The sequence below is a fragment of the Triturus cristatus genome, chromosome 7 (genome assembly GCF_964204655.1).
Source record: "Triturus cristatus chromosome 7, aTriCri1.1, whole genome shotgun sequence".
NCBI classification, from domain to species: Eukaryota; Metazoa; Chordata; class Amphibia; order Caudata; family Salamandridae; genus Triturus; species Triturus cristatus.
The window spans coordinates 934,871,795-934,888,888 of NC_140590.1; the positions used below are offsets into that span (position 1 = coordinate 934,871,795).

Here is a 17,094-nt window from a genome sequence, read left to right on the forward strand (position 1 = left end):
TTCCCCCACAAAAATGTGTGAAAAAAGGGATTTTTTTCGGCTAAAATTGAGGTTTGCAGGGGATTCTGGGTAAGGAAACATTGGGGGATCCAGGCAAGTCATACCTCCCTGGAATCCCCCGGGTGTCTAGGTTTCAGAAATGTGTGGGTTTGGTAGGTTTCCCTAGATGGTCGCCGAGCACAGGGCCAAAAACCCAGGTGACCCCCCCCTTGCAAAACCAGGTTGTTTGGTGATAGGCAACTTTGATGTCGCCTCAATACGTTTTGGGCCCCTGCCTGTCACAGGTACTTGGGCCTCCCACACAAGTGAGGCACCGTTTTTATCGGAAGGCTTTGGGGAATGTGGGGTGGGTGGAATTTTGTGGATCCACACAGATTTCAGAACTTTCCATGACAGAAATGTGAGGAAAATGTGTTATTTTTTATTTTTTTTATTTTTATTTTACAAATATTTAGGTTTGCAAGGGATTCTGGGTAACAGAACCTGGTACGAGCCAGTCAAGTCACCCCATCCTGGATTCCCCTGGGTGTCTAGTTTTTAAAAATGTACAGATTTGCTAGGTTTCCCAATGTGCCGGCTACGCTAGGGCCCAAAATCGACAAGTAGGCATATTGCTAAAAACAAATCCGTGCCTAGTCTGCTTTCTGCCGCCCTGGGGGGAATATCGGGGGTGGGGTTGCCCTGATATGCCCCCAAGGGGGGCAGAAACACTGTGGCTATTTTTTTAGGGGGTGGGGGCATGGGCATGCACGTGTTGGGCAGCCCCACTCTAATTCATATTTGCCCCCAAAAACCCTGGCGTCTAGTGGGCTTTTTGCCCCCCCCCCCCAGGTGGGGCACATTGGGGGCTAATGCCCCCATCTACCCCCTGGGGGGGCTGAAAGTCCAATAGACGCCAGGGAGTTTTTTGGGCAAATTTTAATTAGGGTGGGGGCTTCCCAAAACAGGCATGCCAATACCCCCACTGTAATTAAAATTTGGCCAAACAATCCCTGGCGTCTACTGGGCTTTTTGCCCCCCGGGGGGCATATTGGGGGCTAATGCCCCCATCTGCCCCCCAGGCGGGGCAGGAAGGCTGTCATTCTTGCAGGGGAGGGGGTGGGGGCATGGGCATGCCTGTTTTGGGCAGACCCACCCTAATACAAATTTGCCTGAAAAAAATCCCTGACTAATGGGCTTTTTGCCCCCTCCCCCCCCGGGGGTGTGCAGATTGGGGGCTAATGCCCCCATCTCCCACCCCCCCCCCCCCGGGTGTGCAGAAAGCCTACTAGATGGCAGGGATTTTTTTAGGCAAATTTTAATTAGGGTGGGGGTTGCCAAAAACGGGCATGCCAATGCCCCCACCCTAATAAAAGTTTGCCCCTAGAAAAAACCCTGGCGTCTAGTGGGCTTTTTGCCCCCCTGGGGGGCAGATTCGAGGCTACTGCCCCATCTGCCCCCCAGGGGGGGCAGGAAGGCTGTAATTTTTGCAGGGGCGGGCTTGGAGGCATGGGCATGCCCATTTTGGGCTGCCCCATTCGAATTCAAATTTGCGGCAAAAAAAACCCTGGCATCTAGAGGGCTTTCTGTCCCCCACCGGCGGGGCGGATTGGGGGCTAACGCCCCCATTTGCCCCCCGGGGGGGCTAAAAGTCCACTAGACACCAGGGAGTTTTTTGGGCGAATTTTAATTAGGGTGGGGGTTGCCAAAAACGGGCATGCCGGAGGAGGAGCCAAGCGCCGGAACAAGATGGCCGCTTGATCTCCGGGCTCCGTCGCCACCACCCCCGGGACCTCTCATCCTGCATGTGATCCTGCCCTGAACGACCCACGTTAGGGAATTACAAGGAAAGTGGTGCCAAATCCTGTACGTCCGGAGTCTGTACCCCCCTTAAACGCGGAGTTCTCGACGCCGCTTGTCGGGGCCTGCGTGCGGAATCCACGCCGGGAGCTGGAGTACTGAAGGGGCTGCGGAGGGGCGAGGCGGAGGCGGCGGCGCAGACCGGAGGTCACCGGTTGGAGTGACGCCATTCCTCAGCGCACGGTCGGCGTTGGGTGGAGCACTGGTGGATTTCCCCCCCCCCCCCCCCCCCCCCCCCCACAGCATACACAGACCAAGACCTTCTCCTGAGAACAGCGGGGGAGCGACGCCGGTGGCACCGGGGGACGCAGCTAAGTGTGCGGGGTGCCTGGGGCGGCAGCGCCTCGCAGAGAGGACATTCGCATCGCGGTCGGCGCACTGATTGGGGGCTTTGGGCGCTCCGTGGCCGGAGAAAGATAGCTGGGCCCGTCCCCCTCTGCTACCGGTGGCTGAGTGATCGGGCCTGCTTGCGAGGCTCGCGCAGGGGGCCGGTAGGCTGTGAAAGTGCCTGAGGTGTGGGGCAGGGCCGGGGACTCGGACCGGGGGTCGGCGGTCAAGGAGGAGCCATCAGCAACGTAAACTCGGGCAATACCGGCGGAGGTGGGGGGCGCCGGTGGTTCCCCCCCCCCCCCCCCCCCCCCTCCTCACTCCCCTGGGCCGTGGCTACTCCAAGGCATAGAGCTGCAGTGCTGGTGAACGGTGGCGGACCACTGCGGACATTGGGTGACGGCGAGACCTGCCAGAGGCTCCTCTCGCCCCGGTGCGCGAGAGTGTGAGGTGAAACCAGTTTGATACCAAGCGGTCGCAGCTGTCAGCGCGCCACAGTACCGGCATTCAGGAGGCGATTCCTTTCGGCCAGGGGCACAACCCGAAAGACACATCGGCAATATTAATACCGCAGCTCCGGGGGAGTGCGTAGGTAAAGTGAAACCGCCACGGAAAAGCGGAATCCAGCACCAGCAGGAAAATACAGAGACCTGCCGGAGTAATGGGGAGTAAGGCGGAGGCCGAGAAGTCCCAGCCTAGAGTTAATAAGGGGAACAGGCAGATTCAGACCAACAAATTAGACCGCTATACGCAGCCTAAAGACCCGCCAACGGACCAGCGACAGGCACTGAAGGCCGGGGGAGATGCAGTGAGCCCCTCTCCGGATCTGACCCTGCAAGATGTAATGGCCGCCATAGGAGGGGTCAAGTCCTCCCTTGAGCACAAGCTGGCATCCTTGGAACATAAGCTGGACACGGTTTCCATAGAAGTTAATCTAATACGGAGGGATCTCACTAAGGTAAACGAGAAAGTCAAATCTTTAGATATTAAAACGGCCGGCCTGACAGAGGACGTGTCGCAACTCCAGCGAGAGGTCCAAGATCTCAAGGGTTTCTGCGAACTGGCTGAACGCAAGTTGGACGATTATGAAGGGAGGTCTAGACGGAACAACGTCCGCATTTTGGGAGTGCCCGAAAAATCAGAAGGACTCGCGCCGGACCTCTTTGTGGAAGACTTGATTCTTAACCACCTCAAGTCTAAGGGCCTCGGAAAATTCTTCACCATAGAGCGGGTGCACAGGGTCCCGGGTGGGCGACCCAAACCCGGAGCGCCCCGCGCCCACTGATTGCACGAGTCCTCAATTTTAGGGACAGAGAAGCTATCCTGCAGTCGGCCCGAACGTCATCCCCTTTACGCTACGAGAATGCCACCCTCTCCTTCTTCCCGGACTTCACTCAGCTGGTGCAGAAACAACGTAAGACTTTCCTAGCAGTCAAGAAACAACTCAGGTACAAAGGGATTAAATACGCTATGATGTTCCCGGCGCGTCTGCGAGTGGAGAACGAGGGGAGGGTGTGGTTTTTCGATACCCCCGAAATGGCTGCGGACTGGATAGACAGTCGACACGCTCATGGAGCTGGAGGACGCCGCAGAAGCGAGGAAGAAGCGATGCAGGAACAGGCTTGAAGTCGGCGAGCGGACTTGTGGACACCGTAATCGCGGTCAGGTATGGGGGTCATGGACCCCAGAAGAGGACACAAAACAGTTGAAATATGGCATCGCAGCAACGGACTGCTGAGAGACATTCAGGGGACAGTTATTTTAGAAATGGAAGTCCTGGGGGCGGTGGGTGGGCTGCCTCCTCGATACTACATTTAGTTATCGTTAGGGATAGGGTATAGGGCGACAGGCACTCTGCCAGTTTGTTATTGGTGAACCCAATCAGCAGGGGTGCAGTGTGTGGGGGAGTTGGGGGAGATGTGGGATTTGTATTACAGTTGAGTTTGTTATTGCATTGTGTTTTTCGATGACGTCAAATTGGTTAGCAGAGCAAGAGCGACTTCCGCAACGATATGGCGATGAGCAATGAGCGGGGTTCGAGGGTCAAAGTCCTCAGTTGGAACGTAAACGGGCTGGGAGATAAACTAAAGCGGGGGATGGTCAGCCAATTCGTTAGGAGACACGCCCCGGATGTAGTCCTCTTACAGGAAACACATCTAGTCGGGAATAAATGCATGGCCCTACATAGGGGAGGGGACAGAATGGTGGCACACTCGGGATTCACATCGGGGTCCCGAGGGGTGGGCATACTAGTTAAGAATTAATTCCCGTTCACAATACAGGCCTCGTGGACTGATGTCCGTGGCAGATATGTCGGGGTTTCGGGCCAGTGGGAGGGGAAGACGGCTACATTCATCTCTATATATGTTCCGCCCGGTTTCCAAGTGGACACCTTCAAGGACCTGGGCTCAATCTTTTTAACATTTCCGCTGGGTATCCTGGTAATGGGGGAGATTTCAACACAGTGGTAGCTGGAGAGATAGATAGATGCCCACCGCGAGATTTGCGACCCTCCCAGAGGTGGCTGGCAAATTTTCTAGAAACAATGGGGATGGTGGATGGGTGGCGGACCCTCAACCCCGACAGGGCACAATACACTCCTATATCGAGTGCACATCAGTCTGTCGCGCATTGACTACATCCTCGTCACAGCATCACAGGCCCATACTATCCAAGAGATTAGTCACCTGGGACGGGGTATCTCCGATCACTCCCCTGTGTGGCTTTGAATGGAAATGGGTCGCACCACTGTAGGCAAGATAGCCCCAATAAACCCATGGTACCTGAAGGATCCGAACATCCGTAAGAACACCATCAAGGCCACTGATAACTACTTTCAGGAAAACAGGGGCACGGTCGACTCTGCGCAGACCCTGTGGGAGGCGTACAAAACAGTCATTAGGGGTGAGGTTGTTTCCTTGATAGCCGGAAAAAAGAGGGCCAGACAGGCGGATTTGGTGAGAGCGGAGGAGGACGTGTTGAAGTCAGAGGAGGAGATAGCCCAAGGGGTGAACCCTTAGGGCCTCCACCTGTTGAAGTTGAGGCAGGAAGAGCTCAATAGCATTGCCAAGGATAAAGCACAGGCGCAGAGTAGAGGGGTTCAGAGCAGAGTGTACAAAATGGGGGACAAGGCGGGAAAGTTGATAGCGTGGCTAGACAGGAGAGAGTGGGCGTCGCGTCTGGTACCCGAGATACAGGGGGACGACTTGACCCCTATTACCGAGCCGCAGGCCATCGCTGACGCATTCGCAAACTATTACTACTCGGTATATAGTACCTCCGGGAGATACTCGGAAGAAGGAAACAGCGCGATGATAGGGGACATAAGACTTCCCACACTCTCGGATGAAAATGGGGCATACATGGAGTGCCCACTGACAGACGAGGAGGTGGCGCAGGCGATCAGAGGAGTGCGGTCCGGGAAAGCCACGGGGCCCAACGGAATTCCCGTAGAGCTGTACAAGCTGAAAACTAATAAAATCGCCCCCCACATCCATGCTATGCTGGAGGAGATTAGAGAGAAGGGAATGCTCCCATACGACCAACGGGTGGCCAACATAGTCGTCATACATAAAGAGGGCAAACTCAGAACGAATTGCGCATCGTACAGACCAATATCGCTCCTAAATGCGGAGCCCAAAATCCTGGCAAAACTGTTGGCCACGCGACTGATTAAGGTAATCAGTACACTTGTCCACCCGGATCAATCAGGCTTTATGCCACATCGCAACACAGCCATGCCACGCCGCTATGGAACTGGGAGAAGCTAGGGAGCCTCTGGAAATCCAAGGGATTTGATAAATGGGATCTTATCGGGATCACACGAATCAAGGACATTTGGGGGAAGGGCACGGTGCTGCCGTTTGCATCCCTTGAAGAACAATATAGCATGATGGACGCTGAATACTACCGTTCTCTCCAGATCCGCCATGAGTTACTGGCGCAGGTCCCTAGGGACGCGACGCTACCAGAGGCTTCCCCACTGGAGGCCAGAGTGCTGGACGGGCACGTCCCAGAAAAGACCATTTCCCTTATTTATAGGAAGTTAATTAACAATATGGAGGATCCACTGCAGATCCTTAAGGGAAAAGGGAACAGTGAAGGCCTAGAATTGGATGACGAAGACTGGCAAGAGGCAGTCTCTTCCCCGAGGGTAGTAGCGACCCAGGCCAGGCTCAGACTAGTGCAGCTTAAAATACTGCATAGGACATATGTAACTGGACCCGGACTAGTTCGCATGGGACGGGCAGAAAGCGGAGAGTGTAGACGGGGATGTGGAGACCTAGGGACCTTTATCCACATACTGTGGAGCTGTCAGCGGATAGAAGTGTATTGGAGAGAAATACATTGCACCATGCGGACAGTACTAGGGGTCGATATGCAGCCAGAGGCGCGGAGGTGCTTACTAAATGTCTGGGACCCTACAGACCTCAACACATACACTAAGCAGTGGGCTACACTGGCGTTCATGATTGCAAAAAGGAACATTGCACAGTTGTGGGGCGCTGTTCGGCCACCCCTTTTGGGGAGGTAGAAGGAGGATTTAGATTGGTGCATGTTTAGGGAAAAATCGGTGTTTCCAGCTAGGGGATGCCCCGGGAAGTGGAGCAAGGTACGGGGAGCCTGGAACCAGTATAGAGGTGATATCTGTCCCCCTCCTTGTCAGCGAACCGAGGACGAGGCTCTTGAAACCCCAAGGAAATGATGCTTGTAACATATATTGAAATGTGTAAATTGATACTGATAGAAACTGAAGTCGCCTGCTAATATGTAATTGATGTATCTCAGTCGAAATGGTTTAATAAAAAGAATTTTAAAAAACAAAAAACGGGCATGCCAATGCCCCCACCCTAATAAACCTGTGCCCAAAAAAATCCCTGGCGTCTAGTGGGCTTCTTGCCCCCCCGGGGGGCAGTTTGGGGGCTACTGCCCCATCTGCCCCCCGGGGGGCGGCAGAAAGACTAATTTTGTGGCCGGGGGTGGGGGCATCGGCATGCCCGTTTTGGGCAGCCCTCACCCCTAACTAATACCCCATACGAAAATCCCTGGTGTCTAGTGGGCTTTCTACCCCCCTGGGGGGCAGAAAGGCTGTAATGGTGGTGGGGCAAAAGCAAAATCCCTAATTGTGAGCCTGAGGGGGGTGGGGGCATCGGCATGCCCGTTTTGGGCAGCCCCCACGCCTAATGAATAAATTATCACAAAATCCCTGGTGTCTAGTGGGCTTTCTACCCCCCCCCGGGGGGGGGGGGCAGAAAGACTGATTGTGTGCCTTCAGGGGGGTGGGGGCAGTGGGCTTTCTACCCCCCTGGGTGGCAGAAAGGCTGTAATGGTGGTGGGGCAAAAGCAAAATCCCTAATTGTGAGCCTGAGGGGGGTGGGGGCATCGGCATGCCCGTTTTGGGCAGCCCCCCACCCTTAATGAAGAAATTATCACAAAATCCCTGGTGTCTAGTGGGCTTTCTACCCCCCCCCCCCGCCGGGGGACACATTGGGGGCTACTGCCCCCATCTACACCGGGGGGGGCAGAAAGACTGATTGTGTGCCTTCAGGGGGCTGGGGGCATCGGCATGCCCGTTTTGGGCAGCCCCCACCCTTAATGAAGAAATTATCACAAAATCCCTGGTGTCTAGTGGGCTTTCTACCCCCCCCCCCCCCCCGGGGGGCATATCGGTGGCTACTGCCCCATCTACCTCCCAGGGGGGACAGAAAGACTGATTGTGTTCCTTGGAGGGGTGGGGATATCGGCATGCCCGTTTTGGGCAGCCCCCACCCCTAATGAATAAAATAACATAAAATCCCTGGTGTCTAGTGGGCTTTCTACCCCCTGGGGGGTAGATTGGGGGCTACTGCCCCCATCTACCCCCCAGGGGGGGCAGAAAGACTAATTGTGCCCAAAATAATTATGGGGGGATCAAAAGCCCTTGCCCAAGGGGCCGCTCTCCCCTCCCTGGTGCCTAGTGGGTGGATCCCTGCTTGGGGATCGCCCTCTTGTGGCGATCCCCAAGCAGTGATCCACTGGGGAGGGGTACCATTGGAAAGGGGAGATTCTCCCCATTCCAACGATACCGCTCCCATCTTTCTACGTGCTCAGGGGGCTGAGATAGCCCCCTGAGCACGTAGAAAGGGAAACTGAAATGAGCCTCTCGGCTCATTTTACTTTCAGTTTCACTGTAATGACGTTGGCGCGACGTGCGCGCCGATCGTCATTACAGGGAAAGCGGGGGCCTCGGTAGCTGGGGAACCTCTTCCCCAGCTCCCGAGGCTCTTTCAGCAAGAAAGGCAATCCCTCTGGTGCCCGCACCAGAGGGATTGCCATTGCATGTTTTATGACGAGCTGGACTCCTCATGAGCACTGTGTGCCATGACGAGTCCAGCTCGTCATGAGCATGCATGGGGTTAAATCGTGTTTAAAAACTATCACTCTTATTAAATCAATAACTAACGCATGAAGTAGTGGCACACTGTCATTTGTATTCAGCAGATTTTACATTGAAATGACCACAAACGTTCCCACTGACATGCAGCTTTACTCATAAAATTATATAATGTACAAACAATGTTTGAAAATAGTTTCTGCAAATGTGTCATTTGCACATCACCAAGTGAAGTGTTCTGATTTGTTTTGCTCCTATTTAACTCTGTTTGCATCACACTACTTAATTATAAAAAATGTGCTTTTGTTATTGCTGATATACTTTGAAATATTTGTAATATTAATTTGCAGACTATTTATTTAAATGTTGTTAGATAAAAATAACCGACATCTTCAGACAGCTCACTTGACAAAAACCTCTAACTCTAGCAAAAGAGAAAAATAAACCTAATTTTCAAAGCAGCAATTAGTTAAAAGACAAGCTGACATTTGACCTCTTTCTTTGAACAGACAGCAAATGTGTTAAGATAAAAATAAGATTTAATGACCTCTTTATTGCTCATTCACTTTCTGAATGACCAGAACACCTGTTCCTTCCCAGCCTAAGTTTACTCACCATATGGGACTAGTACGTGCTAAAAATTGCTCATCCTGATTCAATTTTACTTGCAATTGCGAGTGGGCGAGTAGATTTTTCGAGGCCTGGTACTTGCATGTTACTCTTATATTTGACAAATGTTTGTGTTCCCATCTGGAGCGAACCTAGCCTTGCAAATATGGTTGCACTGTTTATATTGGAGTCGTACTAGGAATGCTCCCTCTTTCAATTCCCCTATGGTCTACAACTTTACTCGTCTTGGAACACGCACTTCTCTGTCTCAGGAATAACCCAACCCTGCCCCCACGTAGACTAGAGGATAAATAAAGTGTGTTTTTGGAGGCCTTCTAAAAATGAATTGATGAAGGCAGTAAGCAATAACTAGTATCTTATTTGTTCTACACATTGGCTACAGCAGTTTAGTTGTGTTTAGGGCTTCAAATAAAAGTTGTTGCTTAATGCAAAGGTGCTGATATTTCTAACCTCGAACGGATGATGCACTAAGTTAGCCCACCAGTCATTCTGATAAATGACCTACAAGTTTCACAGCGATTTCAAGAGCCAGCTGTTCACTTGCCAAGCTGCCTCCCACAGCCTGATTGCTCATTGCTGGCTAACATGTTGTCTTCAAACTGTGTTGGCTGTAAAATTCTCCACTCAACCAACTTTCTGAACTAGTTGACAAATTTCACGTCCCTGGTTACACGCGTTTCATGCAAATCAGAAATCAAAATCTTAAGCCAGTCCTTTGGCAAACTCCTTATATCACCACCCTCCCTGGCAACCCTTTTGTACTGTGCTCTTAAAAACTCCTTTTCAAACATTTTAGCATATGCCTATACCATTTCACCTATTTCCTGTTTTCTCCTGCTACCTCAAATTGGCTTTGTCCTCCTTGTTGTAATTAAGCTGCTGCATTCCTTTTATCTCCTCTATTAAATAAAGCATGTATTTCTTTAATGTGGACCCATTATTCTTGTGTACTTATCTTAGAGCCGCACAGTTAACCACCATAGTCCTGGTATTGTAAATTGATGCCTGTTGCGATGCCTTACCGGTGACAGTAATTTAAATTGCTGTTTAGAACCCCTGGTGCAAATTCCTTGGCCTGCAAACATCAGAAAAAAAAGTCATTCTTTTCATTCACTAGCTTCGTTTGTGTCACCCCCAAAAGATCATGGTAGCAATACTCTTCCGCAGAAAAAAAGTGAAATTGAGCAAAACAGCAGACTGTGTATCTGTCTTGGCTGATCCCACAAGTCAAATGATGACAGCCTGCTTGACGCTCTAGCGTATGCAATTGTGAAGGCTGATTGTGCATCATGTTTATTGGTGGTAATTAGTAGTGTATAGTCAGTGTTTATTTTAGAAATGGCATATGCTTATTGTTGTGAATGTAAATTGTGTTCGATTTTGGGCACTCTTTATAGAGCTAATTTGTATCAATTGTGCCGAAGAACGCATGTTTTTTTTCTACCATTGGGTGTTTTTTTCCATTGGTTGGATGCATGTAACATATGTGGACACTTGTAACGTAGATATAAGATGTAGCTAGATAAAAGAATGTTAAGTCAGAATTTTTTGTCGGAACTTATTTGAGGGCAAGCTCCAGGGTACGTTGTACTAGCACAGAGTGCATACAGGTCAACTTTCTCTAATTAAGCTAGGCGATTGGTTGGGTCTTTGAAGTGCTGCAGCATACCCTGTAGGTTGGCTGTTGTGGACTCTGCTCTCATTTAGTGGTAATTCTGCTACTCCTTAAACTCTGCTGGTGGTGGATTGTCCACTTACTCTTTCCTAGGGACGCCTGGCGTGGAGCCGCGTGGAGGGGGGGATGGGTATCATTGCAACCAAGGGTGCCAAAAGAGTGAGACATTTTGGGTAATGTTCTCTCCATATTGCAATGGGAACAGACTGTATCTTTTAGACCTAATGTTACAGTATGAACACTTAACACCCTTCATTCCTTATACTAATGTATCCTTGTTATGCTCATAGTCGTATGTTTTACAAAAATTAAATTAACACTTCTCCTTTGTGTGACAAATGTATTCAAATTAGATCATTTTGAAGAGGTCTGGACAGGTGTTTTGCCGCCTCTGGCGTCGCTCTCATGGACAGTTAAAGAGTTGGGCTAGATTTGAACCCAATTATGTAGTCCGAGTCTAGTCAGTCACTTTGTTCATTTATTGAAAATTAATTAAAAAAGCCACAAGTATTAAATCCTGAGATTCAGATTTCTATCACCTATCAGCGGTGAGGACCCCTTTAGATAGATCCATATTTGGTCTCTTGTGTTCAATCTGATGTTCTGTGCTCACAGACCACGCAGATGACCAGACCGCAGTGACACTTTTCTAGACCGAACCACAGATTGAATGAAACTACCATTACTTTACAGTCTATATCACTTATTACAAACACGCAACTGTCTTGGGGGCTTAAAGCATTCTGTTTGGGGTTGGTTATGCTAAAGGGGGCTTAGTGATTCTACTAGATCAGTTTTAGCTAGAATTGTGTTCATATTGCAACTGATTTAAATACCAAGATAGCATTGAAAGTGAATATGTCCTGCTCTTTAACTAGTTCTACACTGTTATTTAATACATGGGAGATGTAGCTTAGTTGTGTGAGTTGCCAACCTGGAAACTGGCATTCAAATCCTGGCCTCGGCACTAGCCACAACATCATGTGATTCTGGACAAATCACTTAATTTTCCTGTGTCTGGAAATGGAACTTGTAATATGTGTAAAATGTATTTGTGTGGTCCCCGCTCAATGTACACGAGCTTGTAGATCAACTTCCAACCCCTTGTGTAATGTACAGCGCTCTGTTGCTTCACAACTATGTTTGAACTATATAAAATACCAATAAATCCGTCCAATGCATAGTTTCTGTTAGGCAAATATCATGATTCTACTGAATATACCACAGCTGCTATTCAAAATATAACAAGTGTCTGTATTAACCAAGGGGGAATGGATTCTACATGATGTGAAACATACTAACTGATGTCAGTGGTAAAATCTTATTGAATTGGCCAATAAAGCTGGATCTCGCCTTAATGAATGTTGAATAAAGGGCGATATACCGGCTACCACCTAGTCTCATTAAAGTCCACCACTGACTGCGTTGTGCTCTTTTATGACCATGCAAATTTGATGATTCTCCTTGACTTTAGAAAATACGCTATAAGTAACTATAATTTAATTGGAACGAATTTGAGGTCCAGTATCACACCTACAAGCAAGTTATTTCATGGGGAGATCGAGCTTGTCTACCATTAAAAAAAATTGCATTTTAAAATGGGGTGACAAGTCTCAGATTAATCTGACCAAGCTGTTAACTGTGTTCTTGGGATCTAATCAAGAAGGCCTTGGCACTGGGTTATTTAGCTACAATCTGTAACCCTTTCTGATATAATCTGTTTCCCCTACGTTCATTAGAGAACAAAAAGTGACTCTTTTCTACAGACAAGCAGGACAAACGAGAATAACTCAAATTTGGCATCATATAATGACGGGAAAAAAAGATTTAGTGTGGAAAGTTAATCAAAAGGGTGGAGCTTTGAAGAAAGTAAAGTGCTTGATTTGAGGTGAACCTACACCTTTAGTTCTTGGCCATATCCACGAGACAAAATATCAACCATATCTAAATCTAGCTTTAATGCTCCCACTGAACAATTCTTAATGGCTATTGGGTAGTGTTTCCAAAAAGTAATTTCAACTTTAGATAGTCAAATGATAATCAGCTATTCTATAGCATTCTAAGGCGTACGTTTGAATGCTGGTGCTCTATGAGGTATTAATGTTTTGTAAAGCATCCGTTTTTTTTGTTTACTGAAGTAACTGAAGAAAGAAAGTAACCCATTTCCTACACTTCATTGTGTAGCTACTTGGGCTTTGGCACATTCATCAGTGTTGGAGCTATTACACTATTTTAAACAGGCTATCACATTCTTGTTTTTCAGAAGGTATTCGGTTTAAAAAATATATTTGATTCTTCTTTAAGTACCCCACCAAGGCAGTAAATGTCTCACCCACTTTGCGGTCATGATTGCATCTTTATTTTAATGCAGCCGGTGTTGTCATATTGCAATCAAATCCTTGTGTTAGAGGCACTGGAATAGTCTCCAGAGCTGGGTTGGCTCCTGACTGGCCTGACACCTGGAGCCTAAGGCTAGAAACTCAGACTCCATTCAGGCATACTTTACATGTTTGCAATCTTAAAAAAACAATGCCACCTTCTGCTAAAGTTGAGAACAGGGCATCAACGTAACCACAGCAGACCAAGAAGGCAGGTAAGATCAGTAGAACGTGTGGGTCTGTGATTTAAGTTTATGACAACTTTACTTCATGTAATTTATATTTGAGCATAGGAAATAGTTTTTTATAAGAACTGTTTGAGTTGCATTTTTCCAGTCATTTTGAGCAGTTTTGCAAACTCCTGCTTAATGTATTTGCTGTTTTTTTATTTTTTTATTTATTGCAGGCTTTCACTGAACTTCAGGCAAAAGTTATTGATACTCAACAGAAAGTGAAACTAGCGGACATACAAATTGAGCAATTAAACAGAACTAAGAAACATTCCCACCTAACTGATACAGAGATTCAGACTTTGTCTGATCAAACTCGCATGTATGAAGGAGTAGGAAGAATGTGAGTATTAACTAAAGCGGATTTTATTGATCAATGTAATTGAATTCTTGAATAACAGTTACTTTCTCTCCATTTATACACTTTTGAAATTTCGGCATTCAGCCTCAGGTAACACAATGAACGACTGACTGCTGGATGTGCCTATTCATTTCAGTGTGACTTGTATTGGCAAATTGCAGGGTACACGTATGACGGAAGACTTTTTGATGAGGGAGTCTGATTTAGATACTGTGGGTCAAACCGTGGCAGGCTACATATGTGCCGTGGTAAAGTGACAATTTGAAAGTGACAGCTCCAGGACTTTGTGTACCAGTTATTTCAGTCAATAGGATCATCTAAATAAGATGTATAGAATTGTGGGAAAGCACTGGACAAATGTCACATTAAAGAAAGTGGCAGATGTTTGACACCAGGTAGCCAAGATTATTCATTATGCCCCACATATGAAAAATCATACATATTTCTGTAAAATACAAGAAACATATTTTTGTTTCCTTTACACATAGACTTCTAATAGATTTCACTGTTGTGGGGGTACTCTGTTTTCAGTATTCTAAATCAAAATACAAATTGACTTGTACTTTGTATCATAAATGTTGGTTGTGCACCATCCAGGAATTCTTTTTGTATTCTACCCCAAAGCTCCTTTGTGAACTATGTATGGCTCTACTGACCTGACTAGTTGATAACGCAAGGAATGTGAGATTTTGGACTCACATTGGGCTTCAAGGCTTATTTATGAAGCAATTTAAGAAATTGGAGACCGGCCTACTTAAGATCTATAATAAGTTCTGTATAGAGTCAGGGTCATTTACCATTTTTGTTTTAGAAAAATGCAATTGTTATCCTGATTTCTAATCTCCTGAAAACCTAACTGTGTGTCATGCAGACAAGTATCACTTTTAAATACTGATGCTAAATTGAACATCTTATTTTCCATGAACTATCTCTTCAGTTTGCAGATGTCTCAAGCAGTATTGTTTGGTATCATCTGTATACTGACAAATTGAAATTTACTGGACTGCCATGGTTGTACCCAGGAATTCAATTTAGAGATCGGACGTGGTCATAGAGAGAATGGAATGCCGAAACCTCCTGTAGGCTAATGGAAGGAAATATGATCTTGAGGACTCCAAATTCACAAATCTTCATATCCTAAATAGGAACGAAGAACATCCCAGGACAGTTCCTCCAGTTTGAAAATGTATAGAGAGGTTGGTCGTAAGTGTTGCATGGTCCGTATTGTTAAATGTAGATACTAGACCAGGAAGAGATAGTATCAGGGCTCCCCTCCACCAGGGCAATACAGAACATCATCCAATCACTTGAGGATTACTGTCTCTATGCTGCTGTTTGGTCTGAATCAAGATTGATAAGAAGATAGAATGTTGATTTCTTCTGATATAGCAATGTCGTTTTTTTCAGTTCATTTCCCCCAGTAAATGGGTTTACTTGTCTGACGTTTTTCAAGCGTGAGGAGTAAAGATTAGATTTCTTTATGAGTTCTATCTGTTCTGCTTTGGAGGTTTATGGAAAGTGTAGTATGGAGAAGGTATATTCTATGGAATAGCGGTTGGGTATTTTTTATTCTGTGATGCTGAGTTCAGAGAAACTACACACTTTTATTAATTGTGTTAAAATGTCACATATTTTATTTGATTTTCAATTTATGTATAAACATGATGTCAGTCAGTGGGTACATCGGTTGACGGTTTCTTACACGGGCAGTGATTGCAAGAATTGGTACCAGTGCACATTTAATAGACTTAATCATTACAGTTGATCTTACACATGCAGGTGTGATATAAACGGTTTGCATACAATAATCAGTATGTGCTTTCAAGGTAAGTAGGTTTTAGAACCTTAAACTTGTCCCCCTAACCACCCCCACCCACTAAATAGAAATCCCTTCCAAGAAAAAAAGAGAAACATTAAAAACAATGCCACTATGGTCTGGGTATCTGTCTTAGTGTACATCCCTACAGGTTGATCAGGCTGGGGCAGTAGGGGCCGAAGGGGTGGGGGGAGGGACACATAATCAGTTCAATACATAGTGCTTAAATTTACTCCAGTGCCCGGGCGATGAGGCACAGGCGGACAATACCAGGGGGGCGGGGTAGCACTCCCTCAATCTTTGGGGTCGATTGCGGTATGTGCTTTAAGATCTTGTAACAGTTGGGCCCAGTCCATTGAAATCGGCTTTTGTCCTCAGTCTCTTATAAAAATGTCATAGAAGGTTTTGGAGAGGTGAGAGTCGGAAATGTGAGGGAGTCAATTTGCTCAAAAACACGGAGCAAGGAAGCTTGCATGAAATGAGGGTGGATTTGAAATGCTGCTGTTTTTTTAAGCTCATGATTATTGTGAGATGAATATTTTTCAGAAATATTGGGGTGATCTTAAGCAATACTTCAGTAGGATGTGAAACGATGGGGTGTTGAAAAAATGACAATAATAATATTTCTTGTTTAAATTTCTTGTTTATAATTTTTTTGGGCGTTTTCTTTGTGAGTTTAGGTACAGACATGATTTGGGGTTTTGATATATTATTTCTGTTTCTTTTAGTTTCTGATACTGTTGGAGAGCATGAAGGTTAACTATCATGGTTTGAGATTCTTTGTTCACCAGTTTGCCCATGTCCTTGAAGGGTTTCTATATTGAAGCGTTCAGTGATTTTATTGACCTTCAGCAAATTGAGGTTGCAGTGGAAATGATTTGCAGTGCAGCATAGAAATTGATTGAGATGTCGAGAGAACACTTTATTGAGGTCCCTTAGCAAGATCAAGGGACAGATTTAACAAAAGCAATAAACTGTGTGTGGAATTTTGTTTGGTTGTATGCTAATAGTTATAGGTTGTATGCTAATAGTTATTGGTAGGATCCATACGATCCGTTCTCGTGGATCCTCTCGGGTGACATTTTTCAGAAATCAGGCTGCACAACAAGCACCAGAGAACATGGTAAGTATTAATATGTCTGCTATTGACTTCAGAAGAGGACATGAACGAAAAGTAAAATAAGACCATATATATATATATATATATATCTACAACCTGGCGTGATCTCGCTGTGTGTAGTGCTGTCTTTCTGTGTCCTTTGGTAATGGTGATGGAACAATTGTGAAGGGTAACACAGGATACCGATTTCCAGTAAAACGTGGTGTCGGACCACGAAGGACGAAGCACCCGAACGCGGAGTGGCTTGCTCTTTTTCCGACGCCTCTGGTGAATTTCTGAATGGCAGCTGCTTCCGGGACCGAAACCGCACAGATACGGAGGATGGAGACTGAGGGGGGGGGGGGG

The 17,094-nt window shown here is 46.9% G+C and overlaps 1 protein-coding gene across 1 annotated transcript in view; it reads left to right on the plus strand.

The window, feature by feature from the left end:
• Positions 1-17,094, plus strand: part of PFDN1 (prefoldin subunit 1) — a 102,323-nt gene that overhangs the window by 11,224 nt on the left and 74,005 nt on the right. The window contains exon 2 of the mRNA XM_085617904.1: positions 13,629-13,795. Within this exon, the coding sequence (XP_085474030.1) occupies positions 13,629-13,795 (167 nt within the window). The remainder of the gene's footprint in view (positions 1-13,628; positions 13,796-17,094) is intronic.